Source organism: Euprymna scolopes, chromosome 25, assembly GCF_053919585.1.
Source record: "Euprymna scolopes isolate OS-2025 chromosome 25, ASM5391958v1, whole genome shotgun sequence".
NCBI classification, from domain to species: domain Eukaryota; kingdom Metazoa; phylum Mollusca; class Cephalopoda; order Sepiida; family Sepiolidae; genus Euprymna; species Euprymna scolopes.
Genome location: NC_136506.1, coordinates 67,810,435 through 67,834,576, shown reverse-complemented (window position 1 = coordinate 67,834,576; position 24,142 = coordinate 67,810,435). Strand labels below are relative to the sequence as shown.

The window sequence follows — 24,142 nt, the reverse complement described above, 5'->3', positions numbered from 1 at the left end:
CAAATGATGGTCGAATGACGGCATTACGAATCTGCATGCGTAACGTAATAGCTATTGATTCATATTTTAATTTTTAGCCTTGCAGCAAACATGTCTTCATAGCTCAGGCATTAACGTCAAAAGAAAATATAAATTGTAAGCTAAACGTTTTGTTTTCGATTCTCGGTGGTGGTGCACGAGTCATTTTTTTTTTTTTTTTTTTTTTTTTTTACTTTTTAAGTCATTACTATATATTGGGTTCAATATAATATAATAATGAATATGAAATCTGCATTAATCAAAATAAGCATAATAAGATTTATTGGGGGAGGGGGCTGGTATATATTGGGAAGTAGGGCAGCAAGATATTTGTTCACACTACATTTAAATTCATGCATATGTGCACGATCGTGGAAATATATATATATTGAAACTATATGCTACAAAACGCAGAATTTACAGCCAAGATGGGCAATTGGATTAACGGGATGCAAGGTTTTTTCCTGGTTGGTTTATTTCATTTTCTTGTTTCAATGGCCGCCATTTTTTCCGTATTTTATTAAATGTGCCTGCGGTTAAGATTTCCTGTGAATGTAAACATTTTCAATTACTTTCGATAGGAACAGCCTCAGGCTTCGCTACATATTAACTTACGACTTACAGTCGTTACCAGTGACAGACAATAATTATACTCAATATTCTAGTCCTTTATGTTCCCTTCCAGAGGTCTGAATTGTGATATACCTCCTAGACTATTTTTATTCCCCTGCTCACCAGCTTAGATACTTTTCTTTTTACTTTTTCTTTTTTTTTCTTTTTTCTTTTTCTTCTTTTTTCTTTATTCACGCCATATAAAGCATATTACCTCTGAAGCGTGAGGAGCTACTGTAATATGAATCAGATTTATTGGGGGAGGGGGCTGGTATATATTGGGAAGTAGGGCAGCAAGATATTTGTTCACACTACATTTAAATTCATGCATATGTGCACGGTCGTGGAAATAAGTCGCAGGAAGGAAAGAAACTATTATAGTAGAAAAACTTCCGGCATCATCTGGGATTTATACAGTTAAAGGATTTTGATTTTACAGCTAATTGATGGGTCGAGAGTATTAACCGTTGCAAATTAGTATGCGTTATCTTAAACCCCGTTTACCATTGCTTTATTGCTGGCAGTACCAGTTTAACATTATTTTATGACTATTATATTACATTGCTTATTTTTATTGTGTGAAATTAGGTTTTGATTTAGTTATTTAAACTAAGTATCTCCATCTTGAAAATCTTTCAATAATGTTCACAATTTCTGAACAACATTAAAGTGAACATAAGTTTTTAATTTGATTTTATGTATTGTATTTCCCACATTTTATTTCAATTTAAATTTAAAAGGTGAAAAAATATATATATATATTATTCCTTAATTGGAATTTTTTATTTTGAGATGAGCATTTTATGTTAACCTTATTTTTATTTCGGACTATTAGTCTCATCTTTATTAGTTGTTGTTTTTTATTTTTATCTTTTTTATTGGTTCACAACGTTTCGGCCAACTTCCTCTGACCTTCGTCAGGTGGTAACCGCGACGGATAGGAACTTCGAATCTCCTAACTGCATTCTCAGCCATCACTGCCATCCGTAGTTGTTGTCGTCTCACCACATTTTTGACCAATTACCTCTGGCACGCTTTGGGTGGAATTGAAACCGCTATCTTCAGACAATGCTCATCTGGAACCGTAGAGATTCAACGTCTCTATCAAATGTGGTGAGACGACAACAACTACGGATGGCAGTGATGGCTGAGAATGCAGTTAGGAGATTCAAAGTTCCTATCCGTCGCGGTTACCACCTGACGAAGGCCAGAGGAAGTTGGCCGAAACGTTGTGAACCAATAAAAAAGATAAAAATAAAAAACAACAACTAATAAAGATGAGACTAATAGTCCGAAATAAAAATAAGGTTAACGTGAAAAAAATGATTACATATTTGGGTTGTGAATGTAGTCTACTACTGGACACCGTGCAAACGATTTTATTTCGAACATACAAATGTTGTAAGCCAAACTTGAGCCACAGTTGGAAAATAAATGACCTCTCTGTGATCTCCACTATATGAAAGGAACTTTGCTTGAGTATGTGTGTGTGTATGTGCGTGTGTGTGTGTGTGTGTGTGTGTGTGTGTGCGAGAGAGTTCGTGCTCTATAGACCCAGAAAGTGATAGGCCAATTTTTTGACATTTCACGCGAACGTAATTTATGTGCATGGTAGTGTTCTTAAATAGGTTTTGTATTGGAATGACTTCGATAAGTATCGATAGTCGATAATCGATATCATCTGATGAAAAAAAGAACGGACGATTTTGAGCAAACACCTTACACAGCCTAACATCATAAGAAGTTTTATTACCACACAAGCCGAAAGGCCATACATATAAAATCAACAGTAGGTTCTTTGATATGGTAGGGCGCGTTCGAAATAAATGTATCTGATTAGGCACAATTGCACCATGAGACTTTACTTTTGTCATTTTAAACTTTAATTCAAGCCATTATATATATATATGTGTGTGTGTGTGTGTGAATAATTTTATAAAATCAACAGTAGGTTCTCTAAAGTGCAATGTAGACTACAATACATTATGGACGAAGTCACTGTGGGGAGGCCTGTAAAGCTTCCTCCCAGTACACCGCAATGGGTATCCGACAAGAGCAGTCAATCAATCAATTAAATTAAAAAATGAGCGATTTCACTGATTTCGATATCAATAAAAATATGGGAGTGTGAAACATTCATTGATCATTGTTTAATTCTGGGCAAACTCGGATCTCCCTGCTAGTATTTAAATAAAAAAATCTCATCCAACCATAACTTAATCTACTGTCAATTGATTTTAGTATATGTTTAATTACAAACGGTGGATGATTAGACTGTGGATGGATATATATATATATATATATATATATATATATATATATATATATATATATATATATATATATAGCATTTTCTTTCGTGTAAGGTTTGTAGTGCCCGTTTCTAGAAAGTTAATTACCTTAACATTATTATTTATTTCAACCATTAGCCTAATATCTTTTATCTTTTTATGGATTTTCCTTTAAAAGCATATTACATTTAACACTCATTATCTCTGACTATCATTAGATCATAATATGGCGATAGTGAAGAAGAAAAAACTGCATTGAGTTGGCAAGTAAGTTATCGCTGTGTTTATTAGGTGAAGTTAAAACAAATCCTTTTAAACATAATGTATCTTGTTGTAAACATTTTCTTTTCACTGCGTCTGAAATATGATGTTGATCGAATCTTTTTCAAAAGGGAAGAAGGTTAAAAGTACTGAAAAGTAATTCGAAAGGAAACGTGTTTAAAAAGAATTAGAAAGTAATTCAAAATGGAAGAAGATTAAGAAAAGGACTGAAAAGTAATTCGAAATGGATGAGGTTATAAAAAAAGGACTGAACAGCAATTCGAAAGAGAAGATGGTTAAAAAAAGAACTGAAAAGTAATTTGAAAAAGAAGCAGGTTTAAAAAACTGAAAAGTAATTTGAAAAAGAAGGAGGTTTAAAAAACTGAAAAGCAATTTGAAAAAGAAGCAGGTTTAAAAAACTGAAAAGTAATTTGAAAAAGAAGCAGGTTTAAAAAACTGAAAAGTTATTTGAAAAAGAAGGAGGTTTAAAAAACTGAAAAGTAATTTGAAAAAGAAGCAGGTTTAAAAAACTGAAAAGTAATTTGAAAAAGAAGCAGGTTTAAAAAACTGAAAATCAATTTGACAAAGAAGGAGGTTTAAAAAACTGAAAAGTAATTTGAAAAAGAAGCAGGTTTAAAAAACTGAAAAGTAATTCGACAAAGAAGGAGGTTTAAAAAACTGAAAAGTAATTTGACAAAGAAGGAGGTTTAAAAAACTGAAAAGTAATTTGAAAAAGAAGCAGGTTTAAAAAACTGAAAAGTAATTCGACAAAGAAGGAGGTTTAAAAAACTGAAAAGTAATTTGAAAAAGAAGGAGGTTTAAAAAACTGAAAAGTAATTTGACAAAGAAGGAGGTTTAAAAAACTGAAAAGTAATTTGAAAAAGAAGGAGGTTTAAAAAACTGAAAAGTAATTTTAAAAAGAAGGAGGTTTAAAAAACTGAAAAGTAATTTGAAAAAGAAGCAGGTTTAAAAAACTGAAAAGTAATTTGAAAAAGGAGGTTTAAAAAACTGAAAAGTAATTTGAAAAAGAAGGAGGTTTAAAAAACTGAAAAGTAATTTGAAAAAGAAGGAGGTTTTAAAAACTGAAAATCAATTTGAAAAATTAGGAGGTTTAAAAAACTGAAAAGTAATTTGAAAAAGGAGGTTTAAAAAACTTAAAAGTAATTTGAAAAAGAAGGAGGTTTAAAAAACTTAAAGTAATTAAAAGAGAAAGAATGTTTTAAAAAAGAACTAAAAAGCAATTTGAAAGGGAAGATGGTTAAAAAAAAACTGAAAAGTAATTCAAACGGAAAGAAGGTTTAAAAGGACTAAAAAGCAATTCAAGATCGCATGCATGATGCAATATATAGTAATAGAGAAATGCATAACAGGAAATAATCAGAGGAAGTACACGTCGCCAACAAAAGAATCACGAATGTGAACAAGGCTTAAAATAATATTTGAAAACACAACTGAGAAGACAAACATGGATAATTTCTAAGACAGGCTAAAATAATTACACATGAAAAATCATCAACATGACTATGAAAAGCTCACTGACAAAAATAAATGAAATTGATATTAACAGCCACATACGGTTAAAACTAACAGTATTAAAACCAAGACAGACACGATCCATAAAACATAAAATGCACATTTTGTGGACAAGTAGAGGAATGGTGTACATTATCATCAGTGAATGTTAGAAGCGAATCGTTAGAAACATAACAATCAACATGATTGAGTGAAGAACGTAATCTTTGAAAATAAAAATAAATGTGGCAAACAAGACCAGATGCACATTTGAAAAGAAAACACTCCTGAGACATTAAATAAAATGCAACAGTCTTATGTAAAGTTAGATCAGATGTGGCAAAAGTTAACAGGAATGTAAACATTGTATCAGGTTGCCAACTACGTTATCTCCGCGCTTGTTAACTAAAATTTAAATTAAAAAATAATAATAAATTATGCCTCAATAATATATTTTTTATTGTTGTTTACATATTTTTGCCAGCATCCATTAAAATATTCATTACCTCGATGGAAGAAATCAAAAATTTTAAAAATTTAAAAATAAAACGATGGCGTCAAAAGTGTTATTTTTTCTTATTTTAATATTCCATTTTATTGATGGGAAAAAAAAAATCAAATAAATTCAACTTGAAAATACAAAATAGAATTAGATTACAAATTGATATTGTAATATATCCCAAAATTTAAAAAAAAAAAACGCAACGTGAACTTATTTGCCAACCCAATACATAATTAATTATTTCTATGAAGTTTCACTCGTCCAGCCGATTTTGAAAAGAACAGCTTCGATAGCAATTATTTCGGTAATTTTGATTTGTTTCACATTGGAAAGGGGGAAGATCCTCTGTCTTTTCCCGCGCAAATCTTATTGAATAGATTCGAACCTTCCGTGTAGTTTAGGAATTATTTCGAAGGTGCGTCAGTCAGTTTGACACGTGACAATGACAACCAATTAAAATGAGTCTTCAAAGAAAGTTTAGCAACTAGGGCGTTCGATCCATTTATAGAATTAGCGTTTGCTTTTTTAGATATTATTTTTTTCTGTTTTTATCTTTTTTCTCTTCCTTTTTACCTTCTTAATATCCGGGAAGAACGGATATTCGAAATCTGCGTCCATTTAAGCTGCACGTTTAACGATGGAAATTCTTACTCGAACTTCCTCGTGACAGACTAACAATTTCTATTTTAACTTACACGCTTTAAATTAACGAAAATTATATTTCAAATTTATATTGTAAAGACGTATAAAAATTCGATTTCAAATCATCGCAGACCAGAAACTTAAGCGGTACAGACTAACAGGCATTAACTGTCTCAGTAGTCCGGGAAATTTTGTAGTCTATTAGTATACCAAGAAATGTTATAAATTTATCTATATCCCGAGGGAAGTTGTACTCTACTTGGGCTATAATAACGACTGCACATTTTAATATTCCAAGAAATGTTGTCTTCTATAATTACTCCAAAAAATAGAGTAAATATATCGGTACTGCAAGAAAGTTTATATCATATATATATATATATATATATATATATATATATATATATATATATATATATATATATAAGTGAACGTGTCTGTGTGTCTGTGTACATTTCCCTACGCAATAACTCTGTCAATTTTCAGTCTACAGACTCGAAATTTGATATACAGGGTACTGAGATTTGGAAAAATCTTTGTGGTTGGTTTTCGGCCAGAAATTTGGCTGTTAAGGGGTCAACGTTCAACGATTTGACCTTTGAGAACTCTACCAAAGTCCTCCGACAATTTTGGGTCTAAACACTTGAAATTTTGGATATAGGTTTCTTGGACATGGATCTAACTTAATAACTTGATTTGAGTCCCAAACAATAAATGTTAAGGGGTCATAATAAGGGTCAAAGTTTAAAAAAAATTGACCGCTTTTTTTTTGCCCAACATACACCCCCAAATACCCGGGCAACGCCGGGCAACGCCGGGCACCCATGCTAGTCTATATATCTATAAAAGTGAACGTGTCTGTGTATCTGTTTGTCTGTGTGTGTATATTTCCCTATGCAATAACTCTGTCAATTTTAAGTCTACAGACTCGAAATTTGATATACAGGGTACTGAGATTTGGGAAAATCGATGTGATTGGTTTTCGGCCAGAAATTTGGCCGCTAAGGGGTCAAAATTCAACGATTTGACCTTTGAGAACTCTGCCAAATTCCTCCGACAATTTTGGGTCTAAACACTTGAAATTTTAGATAAAGATTCCTTGGACATGGATCTAACTTAATAACTTTATTTGAGCCCAAAACGTAAATTTTAAGGGGTCATAATAGGGGTCAAAATTTTTTAAAATTTAACTTTTTTTTTCTTGCCCAACATACACATCCAAACACTCGGGCAACGCCGGGCTGAAATGCTAGTATCTATAAAAGTGAAAATATGTGTATGTCTGTGTGTGTACATTTCCCTACGAAATAACAGTCAATTTTCAGTTTAGAGATTTGAGATTTGACATAAGGGGTATTGAGATTTAGGAAAATCTTTTTAATCGGTTTTCGGCCAGAAATTTGACTGTTAATAGATCAAAATTCAACGATTTGTCCTTTGAAACTCTACCAAACTCCTCCGCCAATGCTACGTCTAAACACTTGAAATTTTAAATGTAGGTTCCTTGGACATGGATCAAACTTTTATTATTTGACTTGAGCTAAAAAAATAAATGGTAGGAGGTCAAAATTGAGGTCAAAGTTTTTTAATAAATTGGTCTCTGCGGTTTCTACGAAATTACTAAACCAATGTCTGGTCTAAACATTTGAAATTTTACGTAAAAGGCTTTTTAATCGGTCTGAGTCGAACAATTGATATGCCAAGGGTTCAAAGTTAAAAAAATTTACCTTTGCGTTGTCTAGCAAACTACTCAGCCAATTTTTGGTCTAAACATTTGAAATTTTACATAACGGGTATTCAGACATGCGGCAAGCATTTTAATCAGTTTTGTGGCGAAAATTTAACTGCCAAGTTATCAAAGTTGAAAGAGTTGACCTCTGCAGACTCAACCAAACTCCTCCGCTAATTTTGGGTTTAAACACTTGAAATTTTAGATGTAGATAACTTGGACGTGGGTAAAATTTGTATTTTGATTTGAAACCAAAACGATAAATGTTAAGGGGTCAAAACTGGAGTCAAAGTTTAAAAAAAATGACCTCTGTTGTCTCTACCAAATTACTCAGACAATTTTTGGTCTAAACATTTGAAATTTTATATAAAAGGGTATTCACACATAGGGCAAGTTATGAACAGTACAAAGGGCACGATCAAAGCCGAGATGAACTGCTAGTATAATATTAATAAATAAACTAGCCTATTTGAAATTGTAAACAGATAGGCATAGTTTAATTTGTTGAAGATTTTTGGAGAGGAAATTGTTTTTATTATTTTAACTGATAAAGAACGACTATAAATCGAGGCAATTCGTTTCTCACTAATTAATACTTGCGATGATTGTTATGTGCAAGATAATATCTAGTGGTAGACATACAACATATTTTCATTAAAAAGTTAAAAGAAAGAATTGAAGAAAAAAAAAATTTATTGAACAAATAAACAATGAAAGCAAATATTTACAAGAAAAGGATTGTAAAGGAAGGTAATTAGGTTTTTGTTAAACTAGCTTTTTTTCGCGGTGTAATAACCGATTTTGAGAAAATATAATATTTTACTTTGATCAGAATATAGAATCAGAAAATCAATATTTACCCAGAGTTTAGTTCTTTGTGAGGATGTTTGTAATAGGCTTGTTTCATCTCAGATTTTATCTCAGGAAATTAGCTGGAGTCATAATAAAATGATGCTCTAACTAAGCGTTTCTTCTCAGAACTGATTCAATAACTAGTTATGACACTATTAGCGTCTATTTATAGTAATATGGATTTAGAAGCTTCTAGAATTTCCAAAATGGAACACCTCGACTTTGGAACCTTCTGTAACCCTCGAAAAAGAAAACACTTTTCTGTTCTCTTTTTCGATCTGCCCCAAAACGCTTGAAAAAATCTTTTTTATTTTCTAATTGTAATGTAATGTATTTTAATAGTAAAAGTTTATATTATAATATATTATATAATATATTTTATATTATATAATATATTTAATTTTACAATATATAACAATATTAATTATATATTATTATTTATGTTTATATATTATATTTATATTATATTTTATATCATTATTTATGTAAGAAATGGTAATTTAATTTTTTTTTTGTTTTAAAGAGGAAAAAATGTCCGTTCTTGATAATGATGATATTTTTGTGACACTGGACGTACGGACAAGTAAATTAATATTTACATTATATTTTCATCACATAGTTGTTTTTTCATTTTTTATACATGGTTCTTTCTTGTTTTTCTTTTTTTTACGTCAGTTTTTCTTTTATATTCATTTGTTCGTTCTTCCCCTTTCACAGAAACCAACTTTTTACCTCTACCAGACTATTGACTAATGTTCCTATTCAATGCTCTCTTACAATGCTTTGATAATAGCCTAAACCTAACGTATCTCTTCGTGCTAACTTTTACTATCTTGCATATTCAGTTTATACTAAAGACGACTCCAAGTTAATAAAAGTTATTCCATAAATAGAATGCGTTGCAAGGTCGTAATATTGTGAAAAAATTAAATACGATATGGCATTAACATTTCTACTAGGCCGTTCCAAAAATAAAGCCTCCTATTTTTTAACTCAAAAGTTGAAGAGCTATGAAGACGGTAGTGGTACCATTAAAACAAGCGACCTTTTGTACTTCAGAATTTGTTTTTCTACATAGTCACCACTATTCTCAATACACTTTTGCCAGGTATGAACGATGGCTGTACATGGCCCTCCAGAGTTCACTTTACCATACGAGGATCGTTTCAAAAGTAAATCCTTCTATATTTAACTCAAAAAGTTGAAGACCTACAAAGACTGGAATGATACCATAAAAAACGAGCAACCTTTCGTGCCCTGGAATTTATTTTTTTACATAGTCACCACCATTCTTAATGTATTTTTTCAGGGATTCAATTGCGCATCTTTGCTTCTGGCGCATATCCATGACAGGGGTTGCTTACTTGGAGTCTCATGTCGTCAATATTTGCAACAAACAGATGAAACTTTCAGGTCATGAATGCCTTAGTTCAGTTATCATAACAATGCAATTTGCAATCCCCTTCTGATCAATCGACATACAAACTCCCAACTAACCATACAAGCAGCAAAACCTGATTCATTTACAGTTAAGGTCCGTAGATAGCGTAAAACCGTCTACACTAAACGGTTTTACTCTCGAGCTACTAGACTTGAATTCCCTTCCTGTTTTCCTGCTTCCACGACTGTACTACACTGCAGAAATTTACATGTAATGATGACAAACATCTCGCTGCTCAACTCCCTACTTTTTCCTGTTACATATTATTCCGAATAGTATCCTCTTACGGCCATTAGCAATATGTCTTGTACTTGGTGAAAAATGGTAAAAAAAAAAAAAAACTACGACTGCAAATCCTCACATTTTGATGTACATATTAAAAGCAAAGTTAAGATTAAATGACCTTGATCGGAGGACGGACATCCAATGTCAACATCTGCAAATGATTCAGTGAAAAATATTCAACTGTTTGACCCTTTTTTGCTTGAAAGATTTCACGTGGATTCGTTTCTTTTTTATTTATGACTAGCAGGGATATCGGGCGTTTTCTGGGATCATAAAAAAACCTAGATAGAAGTTAAATACTGTGTGCAACATGTTTTAATTTAAAACTTTTATCTCTCGTCTAAGCTGTCTTTTTATCCTCCTCTCTTACCCTATCTTCAGTTTTCCGACCTTCTCCCCAACCTCTCTTTCAGCTCCGCCTATGTAATTTATTTACTATAGCTATCATTTTTAAAGGTAAGTATTACTTTCTTCATTTTAAATTATATATACGAGGCAACATTAATAAAAAAAAATGTTAACTTTGTTGGTTTTGATTAGCAGTTTTTTTTTTTTTAATTTTAGCTAGACATAATAATATACAAACACACAGATAACTGGCCTTTATATAATAGATACATACACGTTTTTTTTTCCTTTGTTGTAGCAAAGTGTGTGAAGCTACCGAAGTCCGTCTGAATATGAGGGTCGGACTCCACACCGGCCGAGTTTTGTGTGGGGTTCTTGGCATGAAGAAGTGGCAGTACGACGTATGGAGCAATGACGTCACTTTAGCCAATCAGATGGAGGCTGGTGGTCTTCCCGGGTAAGTAAAACACTCATAACACACGAAACATTTTTTAATTGATTGTTTGTTACGACTAAGAAATGTACCATGTTTAAATTAATTAGTGTTATGCCTATATAAATGTTTATTTTTCGTATTATTTGTAATCTTCAGATTTTCGTTCTCATCTTTAGCACTTTATCCACTACGTCACGTATTCTTGCGGTCAGCAAAGGTCCATGGCGTAGTGAATGAACTACTTGGTGAAATTCAGCCGTAAAGTTACACATACATTCATGGCTAATGGAAAAAGGGCATGCTACTCCTGTCAAGATTTAAAAAGGGTTCCGTTCGAAATTCCGTGCTTGATTCCCGAGTTTGACAGAAAGATTCCCGATTTCGACAAGGTACACTTGAAGAAGGTCGGAGGTATATCGATCAAAACGTTGAGAACAGTAGTCCAAAAAATTCAAACTATACAAATAATCAATCCTCCTCTCCAAAGGTTGGGGCCCTGTCGGTGGGGCATTAGAATACGCCGACTGCCCCCCCCCCTGCAAAGGGTAAAAGTCCCTCAATGGGGATCCTGGATATGACCTTAAACTATATCCAGTGGTGAGGCCCCAGCTTGTGGGCTTTGGGTAGTGTGGAGCCACCCTTTAATTACCATTGCTTCCAGATCCACGTTGACTCGGAGTTGTAGTACCTGTTAGGGACTCAACTGTGGGTTGAATAGAAACCGACGTGAAAACAACAAATATATTCTATTAACAAAAATTTTCTTCAATATCTTTGGATTCGGCATTAAATAACCCGAAAAGGGTTGATATGCCGTAAAACAACCAACCAACCAACCAACCAACCAAAGCTGGGAAAACATAGGTGCTTATTTGTCTAGACATATTTATGATTTGGTTTTAATATGGCTGGGCCTTTTTACAAAAACAAAACAGATAATCACGTAGTAAATGCTCAGGACGTTTTACTAAAATCGATATGAAAATCATTTATTGATTTTTACGAGTGTGTTTTTATGACACCGGAAACATAAATTTTGAAGAGATAATTACTTACAAATAGCGTAGAAGTTAGGATAAGACGACATTTAGAATATGATATCAAGCGTTCGTTAATGAATCGATTATTCTGAAGACTAATTTCAAGTAGTATGACTATCACAATTGTGCTGATGAAATGAAACCATTCCCGTATCCGTGTATTCCAAAAATTCAATCAGAACGTCAGATATAATGTAAGCGAAATCTAGGTAGTGTTTATTATGTATGGACAAAATCTAGTGTATTAAATAGTATATTTTATAAAATAAAAACTGAAATAATAAACGGTCACTTATAAATAGTTATACCTATTAAAGAATGAACCCAGTATCAATGAGTTGCGTGGGAGTAGTAAGTAGATTAAGAGTTAAACGTTTTGCTACTTTCTTTATGGAAATACGTCATTGAGAAAAGCCGTTTATTCGAAATAAAGGTAATGATTTTATACAGAGACGAAATGATGCAAGTGTTAACTGCGAACGATCTGTTTATGATTATTTTCCTATTGAAATGTAGATGTAGTGGATTAATATAGTTAATATGAGGTGCATTCAATGTTTCAAAACTTTTTTCATATGGGACCTTTTATTGAAAGTATACAATTCAAAATAATCTCCTCCGGTTGCAATGCACTTTTTGTATCGTTCCAACAATTTCTGGAAAGCCCTATGGAAGTCATCCTGTATGAGCATGTCAATGACCCTTGTCACAGCTTCTTTAATCTCCTCAGTTGTCTTATAAGGACAGACCCTAAGGTTTTACTTGAGCTTATGGATTAACCAAAAGTCACAGTGAGCAAGGTCTAAACTATAGGAGGGTTAGGAGCCGCCTTTATTCTCATCTTGGTCAAATAGTCTGTGACAAGGATGGAATTGTCGACTGCACCTTTGGGACAAACTGTGCGCAAATCTTCCGTAACTTCAGTTCATCGCGGGTAATTGCGTGTATAGTTCCCACACTGACATCAAACTATGCACTTATTGTCTCTATAGGCACACGACAGTATTTATCCAATAAATTCTTTATTTGGCCAATACTCCTTCCACACATCTCATTATCGCTGACAGACTCTCTGCTTTCCTTGAATCTCATGCCACAAAAACGTATGCTCGATTTATGCAAGGTACCCCAAAAACAGTCTGAATGATTTCCACACGTTTTGTGGCATTTTTTCAAAGTTTAAAACAGAATCTTATTGCATATCGTTCTTTTAAATTGCCCTCACGTCCAGATTGCATTTTTGAAATTCACCAGCTGTGACAGTCAGGCTTTAGTAGGTTGTATTCTAATTTCTGCTGTAGTTGTTCATTTGAACCTGAAATCATAGAAATTGGTCAGTCTGACGAATTCTCACGAGAATGAAACGCGGAATATGCTGCGTAGCTTAATTGCTATATAAATTTTAATAAGTTACTATATATATGTGTGTGTGTGTGTGTGTGTATATATATATAGCAAGTTACACACACACACACAAATATATATATATATATATATATATATATATATATATATATATATATATATATATATATATATATATATAGTGGCTGCCAATCGCAAAAATATATTTGTACGCATATCATTGAATAATTCATGTGATAATATCTATTTCCATCAAGACTGCTGAACCCGTATTGTGATTTATTTACTTCTAGGAATCATAAATCGTTGTCACTTCAAATAAAATAAAAATCTTTCAAGTATCTTTTCTAAAAATAGAAAAAACGCAGTCATCAATCGCTTCACTTTCTGACCTTCCACTCCTAAACGCGTTCTGGCTTTCTTCAAGCTATTAAACACACACATACACACAAACAGAGCCATGCGCACACACGCGCAAGACACACACACATACACACGCACAAATACACACACGATGTGTCCATTTTTCTTCTTTCCTCTATAAAATAAATGGTTTATTTATCTTAAATCATAAACAAGTTTTCGACGTTAAAAAGTCGGGTTTATGTTACTGTACACATAGATTCTCAAAAAGTTGTCAAAAAACAAATATATAACAAATAAATGTTATCAAAGGCAACATAAGTTACTTTTCTACCTAACTGGATAATTTTTAGTGTCTTTATTTAATGTAACATTCAGCTCGACAAACATACAGTGTTTACCGATGTATTGGGAAATACAAAATGACGACTCTCTCTCTCTCTCTCTCTCTCTCTCTCTCTCTCTCTCTCTCTCTCTCTCTCTCTCTCTCTCTCTCTCTCTCTCTTTCTCTCTCTCTCTCTCACATGCACTCTCTCTCTCTCTCTCTCTCTCTCTCTCTCTCTCTCTCTCTCTCTCTCTCTCATATACTGTAAGTTTGGGAAAAGGAGTTAAAAATGAAATAAAAAAACTAGACAAAATACTGTTAAAACCCCACCGAATATATGTCAACCTATGTCACGGTAACATATATTGAGCGAGTTTCTAACAGTATTTTGTCTAGTTTTTTATTTATAACGCCTTTTCCCAAACTTACCGTGTCAGAGAGAGAGAGAGAGAGAGAGAGAGAGAGAGAGAGTCGGGCGCCATTTTAAATTTTCCAATACATCGGTAAACACTGTATCTTTTTCGATCTGAATAAACATGTTACATTAAATAAAAACACCAAAAGCATTATCCAGTTAGGTAAAAACGTAACGTATCTTGCCTTTGATAACATTTATTTGTCATATATTCGTTTTTTTGTTTTTTTTTGACAACTTCTAATCTATGTGTAGAAACCCAAAAAGTCTTTATCGGGTCCTGATATTTCTTCTTATTATTATCTTTATAAATTATCTTTCACGTCTGAGATAAAAAAAAAAAAAAATTTAATTCGTGGATAGTAGTTCGTCCATGTGGTTTTGGTGCCAATAAAATGAAATATTAGCACTTTGGAAACATCGTTTCATATTTGAATCATAATATTAATATTAGAAAGCTATCGGTGTTTGGCCTTCTGATTTCTGTACTATGGTTTAAGAAGAAACGATGTTTCAAAAGTGCCAATATTATAAATAATATACTGTCCATAAAAGAAATTTATCTTCAACAGGAAAAATACTTTACAAAAATACGAAGAAATCTCAGAATCTGATAAAGACTTGTTAAAGTCGAAAGCTGTTTATATAAATAATGTATTTTATAGAGTGGTGGCTTTCTAATTCTGACTGTAATAGTTCTTAATTCCCTTCGTTCGCCTGGCGATTGTTTGGTGGCCATATGGTGGAGGCTCGATAAATGGAGCAAAAGGTAGGAATTGTCACCCTACACTGGTGATAGCGAAAACATTAAACATTAGTATCTGTAGGTCTAAATGAATAATTATATACTAGCGGGGCCTGTGGAAATTCCACAGGGGACGCATTCATATGTAATACATTGATGTTGGCATTCTGTAGATGTTCAGTGTAAATGGAGATGCTCTGATAATATTGTAGCTTTTTTGTTAAAACTGCAAAAGTATTTATCTAAGCTAGCAGGGACACACGGCAAATCCCGGTCGTAAAGTACGCTTGAATATGATATTTCAATTCTTGCAGATTTCGTATATATTATTATAGAGTTAATGTTCTATCGATTTTTATATATTATAAAGTTGCGATTTCAAATATATATATATATCCATATGACTTGGTGGGGGGCATTAGCTTGAATCGAAACCGAAATAAAAACATTTTTGGATTCGGTTTCGATTATGGCTGAAAAAACTCAAACTTATGAAGTATTCTTGATAAAATTAAATATAAAAAACAAAAAAAAATAGATAACTTAACTGCCATCAGCTATAATCGAAACCGAAACGAAAACTTATGAAGAATTCTTGGTAAAATTATTTATGACAAGAAATGGAAGTACATAATTAAACGACTCGGATGTAAGTGTGACACAGAAAAGAACACACACGCTATCGTGTAAATATATAGATGTGTGTGTGTGTGTGTGTGTGTGTGTGTGTGTGTGTGTGTGTGTGTGTCCCGGCGTTACCCGAAAAAGGAGACTAACCGTGCCCATGGGCAACGTTCTTGAAATCAATCAACCAAATTAAATATTCATATATGTAAATGAAATAATATAAAATTAAAAAATAAGCAGCAAAGTTTACCTAATTTTATTGAGAAAAAAAAAGTGTTGGTGCAAGGGAAGTAATCGTTATTTACTAAGAGATCCATTTGTTTCGAATAGAATGTGGGATGTTAAAATCAACCCAAGAACAGCAAATGCACCTTTTAACAAAAAATAAAGGCAACAGTCGCAGTTTTGTTTTCAGATTGAATTTTCATGAAAGAAAAAGATTTTCCTTGTTTTCATTATGCTTATGGTTACCAAAATAGCTGGAAAGTACTGGAAATCTGGGGAGACTCGTTTTCATCCAGACGCCTGGGAACTCCACCGCGGTAATCTCTGATGACCTGTGTGAAAACTCCTAGTGAGTACACAATAATAATAACAATGTGATCCGACGAGCCTTGGTCGGTACTACACAAAATTCAAGGAAAATGGAAAGGCTGGAAAGGCTGAGGAGGGCGAGCATTAACTAAACTGAATAATTCCGAAGAGTACGAGATTATTAAGGAAGCTTATTGCTACAAAAATTCCAGAGAAAACTAATGGTTGTTACCAACGAGAAATAAATGCTAAGTGGCTGTTGCGATAACGCAATATCATTGGCAATGATTATCGAAATAGTTGAAGAGAACAGCAAATACGGGTGGTCTCATTGTCACTCGGTTGTATCGTTACACACGTTTATGTACTTGTAGAATTGATCGCCAGGAACAGAAGAAAAAAAAGAATTCGGCTCACGTTATCTCCAATTCAAACAACAGACATTTATTCACAGGTACTTTCCAGAATAACGCCTTGTCTCTTATTCAAAACTCCTCTCGCGCTCCAAAGTGCTTCACAAGACTCTGCCGTGTCGAACATGTGGTACTGTCCTTGGTCGACCGTGTTTAGTACGCGTCTTTTCCTGTCGCTCTCGGGTCACCTGTATAACACATCAACCTCTGTCCTGTCTCTCAAATCAAGGGTCTACGTTTTTCTTTTTTATAATCTTTTTCTTTCCCTTTTCTCCTGCATACGGCTCGGTCATTTGCATACAACTGCTGTTGCTGTCATACGCGCGTCCACGCTCTGTTACACGAAGTCAGGGAACACTACCGGTTATTAATGAGTGAATAATCATTGATGATGGTGTGTATGAGAACACCTACTGAGTACATAATAATAATAACAATAATAATAACAATAATAATAATAATAATAATAATAATAATAAACCCATCCAAGCAAGAAGATCGGATGTCGTAATAATTAACAAGAAAGAAAAATCCAGTCAAATCGTAGACTTCGCTGTTCCAGCTGACCACAGGGTGAATATCAAAGAAAAGTAGAAACGGAGCAAATACACAGAGCTAGCCAGAGAGCTGAAAGGGATATGGAAGATGAAGAAAATCCAAATAATACCAATAATAGTAGAAGCACTAGGAACAATCCCCAAAAATTTTGAAAAAAGAATGGGAGAAATTGGAATCAAAGGAATGACTTGAAAAATACAACGAACAACAATAATGAAAACAGCTGAAATATTAAGAAACCCCCTTGAAAGTGGAAACTAACACACAGGAGCAACAAGTGCGGACCAGACAAACTGCTGCAAAGGCAAAACATGAAACACTACATGGAACCAAGAACGCTGAAACCGCATATCTATAAGTTCTCTAACTCAACCCTACCCCCATTGCCCCATCACTGCCCCATCACTGCCCCTCCCCAAGAGCGAGACCAAATAACCAAGTAGAGTCAAGGAGGAAGGAAAGACCTATGAACTGACTAGACCTCAGCCGAATATGAGCGAAGAGAACTGGGACCTTGGGGAGGCTTATTGCCACTCAAATCCCAGCAAAGACCAATAGCTGCTGCCAACGAGAAATCATTGGCAAGTAGCTGTTGCGATAATGCAAATTTATTTGCAAATGTTATCGAAAGAGGAGGAGTGTACTGGGGGACTTGTTGTCACTCAGCTTCTACAGGGTGTTTTCAGGGAAAGATCTCTGAAGATCTGTGTGAAAGCTCCTTGTGAGCCAATAATAATCATAACAATAATAATAACAATAATAATAATAATCATAACAATAATAATAATAATAATATTAATAATAATAATAATAACAATAATAATAATAACAATAATAATAACAATAATAATAATAATAATAATAAAAATAATAATAATAATAACAATAATAATAATAACAATAATAATAACAATAATAATAATAATAATAATAACAATAATAATAATAACAATAATAATAATAATAATAACAATAATAATAATAATAATAACAATAATAATAATAACAATAATAATAATAATAATAACAATAACAATAATAATAACAATAATAATAACAATAATAATAATAATAATAATAATAATAATAACAATAATAATAATAACAATAATAATAACAACAATAATAATAATAACAATAATAGTAATAATAATAATAACAATAATAATAATAATAATAACAATAACAATAATAATAATAACAATAATAATAACAATAATAATAATAATAATAATAAAAATAATAATAATAATAACAATAATAATAATAACAATAATAATAATAATAACAATAATAATAATAACAATAATAATAATAATAATAATAATAATAACAATAATAATAATAATAATAATAATAATAATAATAATAATAATAATAACAAAGAGCCGAGAAGGGTCAAGGAGGATGGAAAGACCGTGGAGGGGGCACTGGCCAGACTTCCGTTGGACAAGTGCAATATTGACAGACTCTACATGAAAAGGAAAGACAGCGGGAGAGGATTAGTCTGCATATAAGACTGTGTGAATGACACAAAAAAAGAACTAGAAAAATACACAATGCAAAACACTGAAAGGATAAAAAAAGGACTAGAAAAATACACAATGCAAAACACTGAAAGGATAATTATGGCAGCGAGAGACACTGAAAAAAAAAACAACAAAACAGAATACAAAGAGACAAATGACAAAACGAAAAAAGAAAAATGGGAAGTGAAATAACTCCACAGAATATTCATAAGGATGACAAAAGATGAGAATAACGAAAACACCTGGACATGGATGCGAAAAGGACATATAAACCGAGAAACTGAATCTCTAATACCTGCAGCACAAGATAACTCGATAAGAACCAACCATATCAAAGCAAAGATCGATAAAACACAAGAAAACAGCAAATGCAGACTCTGCGGACAAAGAGATGAAACGATGAACCATATAGTAAGTCAATGCAGCAAACTGGCCCAAAGGGAATACAAAAACAGGCACGACCAAGTTGGGAAGGGCGGTGCACGGGGAATTGTGCAAACGGCTACATTTTAAACGTACAGACAAATGGTACGAGCATAAACCTGCAACAATACTCGAAAACGAGAACAACAAATTCTTATGGGACATGGATATACAGGTTGACAAACCCATCCAAGCAAGAAGACCAGATGTTGTAACAATTAACAAGAAAGAAAAATCCTGTCAAATCGTAGATTTTGCTGTCCCAGCTGACCACAGAGTGAGTATGAAAGAAAAGGAGAAACGGGGCAAATACACAGAGCTAGCCAGAAAGTTAAAAGGGATTTGGATAATGAAGAAAATCAAAATAGTACCAATAATAGTAGGAGCATTAGGAACAATTCCGAAAAACTTTGAAAAAAGAATGTCAGAAACTGGAATCAAAGGAAAGGCTTCAAAAATACAACGGCTAATGATAATAAAAACGGTTGAAATATTAAGGAAGCCCCTTGAATGCGGAGAATAATACAAGAAGACAATATAACGAATAAGCGTTACAGGGAATGAAGAACACTGAAGCTGCATATCTACAAGCTCTATACCCCCATCACGCATCCCCTTCCATTATCTCATCACCCCCCCCCCAAAAAAAAAGTGATACCAAAGATCCGAGAAGGGTCAAGGAGGATGGAAAGACCGAAGAGAGAGCGCTGACCAGACCTCCGCTGGACAAGCGCGAAGAGAACTGGGATCTTGAGGAGGCTTAGTGCCACTCAAATACCAGTACAGACCAATGGCCGCTGCCAGCGAGAAATCAATGGTAAGAGCTGGCTGTTGCGACCACGCAAATTTATTTGCAAATGCTATCGAAGGAGGTGGAGATAGCTGGACGTCTGAAGAGACTTGTTGTCACTCAGCTTCTAGAGAACACCACAGGTTTCCAATCAGATCTCTGATGACTTGTGTGAAAGCTCCATGTGAGCCAATAATAATAATAATAATAATAATAATAATAATAATAATAATAATAACAACGGAAAACAACTTATATAACTAACAAGCGACAACCAATTACCAATAAACTGAAATATAACTTGAACAAAATATATAGAACATCGCACATCACTTCTTACGATGTTAAAAGCAAGAAATGGATCGGAAAAGTTAAAAAGCAATAAAACTGATTAGTCAATATGAGCAATTAACTGTTTGTGGTCATTTATTTTCGTCATTCCATAAAAGATCAATGTTGCACAATTTAGCAACACTTTGAGGGGGGGGGTAAGAAAACAATTCCTAAAATTACAAACACTAATCTGTTTATAAAGAGCAAAGAAAATAGATTTCATGATTTCTCGATGAGGAAATTGCTACCAGTGTTTGTGCATGCATAGTCAATGTATGCGCATTTTAATCTCATCATTTACGTCCCAACAAAGTGAAGGTTAAGTGTTACACAAATCCTAGCTGGTCATTTAATTTCGACTTCGCGAGAGGATTTCCACCGTCGGGAACGGGGGACAGCATCTACTTAGCTCTTCCTGAGTGACGAAACTTTTCATTAATAGCGACCCTTAACATTAGCGCTTTCCGATTTGATGAGAATAGTTCCAAATCAATTAGCGAAATCCGTCTCCGAATCTGATTCGTCTCGCATCGAAACTGATAAGCCAGAGGATAGATTCAAACCGTCGAAGTAAATAACGCGTTTTCATCCAGCTAAACTAAAGAACTTCTTTTTATTAAATATTAACATTTTTCTAAAAGCCAAGAAGAAATTAGATACAAAATTTAGTACAACGCTACGATCTGGATGAGATATCAACCGTCTACCAACACACACACACACACACACAAAAAACACACACACACAAACCGGCCTTATATATTATATGTATATCTTCGCAAAATCAAGACAAACAAATATAAATTGAGAACATCATATGGTGTTTCTACATTACAATTTTTTCGTAGCTATTTGGACAAATTCAAATATTATATTATTTAATAATACTCCACAATAGCTACTCTTCAGACAGCGAAATATATTTGTTATACGCATATGAATACATTCATAATCTCTATTTTGAGGGATTAAGCAGTTGGACTCACTCCTATATCATTTTTATAGTTTATTTTTATTTATAAACAATAAGATAAAAACAAAATGTATTAAATCGTCAGACGTTCCTCTCCATCGTACAGTATATCGATAATCTATAACTGACTCGGGTAACTTCTGTTCATTTATACCAGATATACCTTTGCGTATCATTTTTAAAAGAACGTGTCCTTTATGGCATCAGACCTGATAGAATCGTTAATTGTAGGTATAAACCGCTCCATACCCTCCCAAAAATTCAGCAAAAAACTAACAGCCAGCTGTGGTTCTCTCCAGAATGTGCTTCTGCCATTGCACACAGAAATCACTTTTTTTTCATGTCTTTCAACGTAATAGATGTATTGAGACTAAATCCGCCTTCAGGACTGCCAGAAACAACTGTAAAAGAATAATAAAGAACGCGAGAGAGTTATATGCTTAGTCCATCAAGTCCAAAGTAGCTGAGCAGCGGCTTGCTTCCCACCAGTTTCGGCAAATAACAAACATGGTCAAGAACAGAAGCCTGTGCTCTATCCAAACCCGTATTAATAGCCCTGAAGTAATCTCGTCAGTATAAGCCAAACTCTTTGCTAAGAACTTTGCAGCTAATTCAACCCTATGAGATCAGAGCCGTTATCTCCCCCTATTTCCTCCAGTGTCTGAAAACACGCTGTGCGACATACAAATATCTGTGCGTGATGTTGCCAAGCTAATCAAAAATCTTGGTAGGGTATGACATAAAGGTTTACTCCACAAGATCTCCAGCTACAGTAGAGCTGGAAATGTCTTCTCAATTATTAAAATATTTCTCTCTGATAGGTTCATAAGAGTAGTCGTTGATGGGCAGAAATCAGAAGTTCATAATATTACTGCTAGGGTCCTTCAGGGGTCCATCCTAGGCCCAACTCTCTTTCTGGTTGATATCAATGATCTCACAAATTACATCCTAAGATTCCTCGTAGACATTTATACTGACGACATTACCATCTATGGCAACACTTCAAAGGTCGTAAATGATTCTCCCTCATCTGATCTTGATCACGTTCTGCAATGGAGAGAGAGGTGTCCGGTTAATCATAATGCATCTAAAACCAAGCTCCTATTTTTATATCATCAACGCTCTGATCCCCGTCTTGCATCGATTGAAATGAACGGCTTCCATCTTGGGGAGGCTCTATGTTTTGACAAGCCTCTAGGTCTGACCTTTACCCCCGATCTGAAATGAAACACGTGCATCAAATCAGTTGCCAAGATTGCTGAAAAAATGGTGGGATCATTCTACCGCTCCAGTAGATATTTCACTGCTGATGCAATTCTCTATCTGTATAAAAGCCAAGTACGTCTAAGTACTGTTGCCACATCTGGGCAGGAGCTGCTAGAAGCACATTATCCTGCCAAGACAAATTTCAAAATAGACTTTGTAACCTAGTGGAGGATGTCCTTTTATTTTCCCTGCAACCTTTTTCACACAGAAGAGACGGCGCAAATCTGTGGATGCTTTATTATTTTTATGACAAGTGCTCATCTGAGCTCCAATTTATAATCCCCCTCGCCAATTCTCACGAAAAACACTCGTCTTACTTAAACCACTATCGATAATTTCCCCCACTTTTTATTTGTGCCTTAACCTAAAGGTAGATTACATGAACAAAGCTTTTTTTTTCTTAGAACTGCACGCTTGTAGAACTTTGTTCCGCTTGTCTGCTCTCCAACTGACTTCAATGTGCTCGTCATCAAGTGCGACGTAAACAAATTCTTGATGAGTTGTCCCCTTAAGTAATCCAATTTACCAAATTTCCACTACTAATGATTACTATGATATTGTCCCATTGACTACCGTATACTCATTAACCTTTGTCTCCGAGTAGCCTCCGGGCCTTGATGAGTGGTGACTTCTTTTTAAAAAAATATTTTTTATTAAATATTTTTACATGCATAAAAGTTATATATATATATATATATATATATATATATATGATATATATATGATATATATATATGTGTGTGTGTGTGTGTGTGTGTGTGTGTGTGTGTGTGTGTGTGTGTGTGTGTGTGTTGTTTTGAAAAAAGAAAAACCCGAATGAATTTATGAAATCATCAACGTTTCGTCCCTATTGCAGGGGACATCTTCAGGATGATAAAAAGGGAAAATGCAGAAGAAGAAAACGATCATAGACCATACGTAAGTGGAAAGGAAACAGTGTTAGAATCCTACTCATATCGGGAAGGAAACTATACATGTGTGTGTATGTCCCGATATGGATATGGATTCTAACACTGTTTCCTTTTCATTTACGTATGGTCTATGATCGTTTTCTTCTTCTGCATTTTTCCTTTTAATATCCTGAAAATGTCCCCTGTAATAAGGGACGAAACGTTTACCATTTCTTCGAAACTCCACGGATTAAGGACTATTCACTTATTAAGTGTTTCCTTTTCAGATTAAATATGTTTTTAACTCTTTTTCAAAGTTTTTTTTCACATGTTTTATTAACTATTTGCTCTTATTATAAGCTCTATCTCCTACTTGGTTTTATCGAGCTTTTTACATCTGGTTGAGATTACTTTATAAATATTAATTCTTTAATATTTATAATATACTTTAGTTTTACCATCTTGGTAAATTTAATTGTAATTTTTATTTTATATATATATATACATATATATATATATATATATATATATATATATAGAGAGAGAGAGAGAGAGAGAGAGAGAGAGAGAGAGAGAACTTTTATGCTTACTATTTTGTTTTAAAATTTATAACTTTTGCAATAT

At 33.5% G+C, this 24,142-nt stretch overlaps 1 protein-coding gene across 1 annotated transcript in view; it reads left to right on the top strand.

Moving 5' to 3' along the window:
* LOC145247222 (uncharacterized) overlaps positions 1-24,142 on the top strand; it is a 341,528-nt gene that overhangs the window by 210,469 nt on the left and 106,917 nt on the right. The window contains exon 5 of the mRNA XM_080108849.1: positions 10,792-10,950. Within this exon, the coding sequence (XP_079964975.1) occupies positions 10,792-10,950 (159 nt within the window). The remainder of the gene's footprint in view (positions 1-10,791; positions 10,951-24,142) is intronic.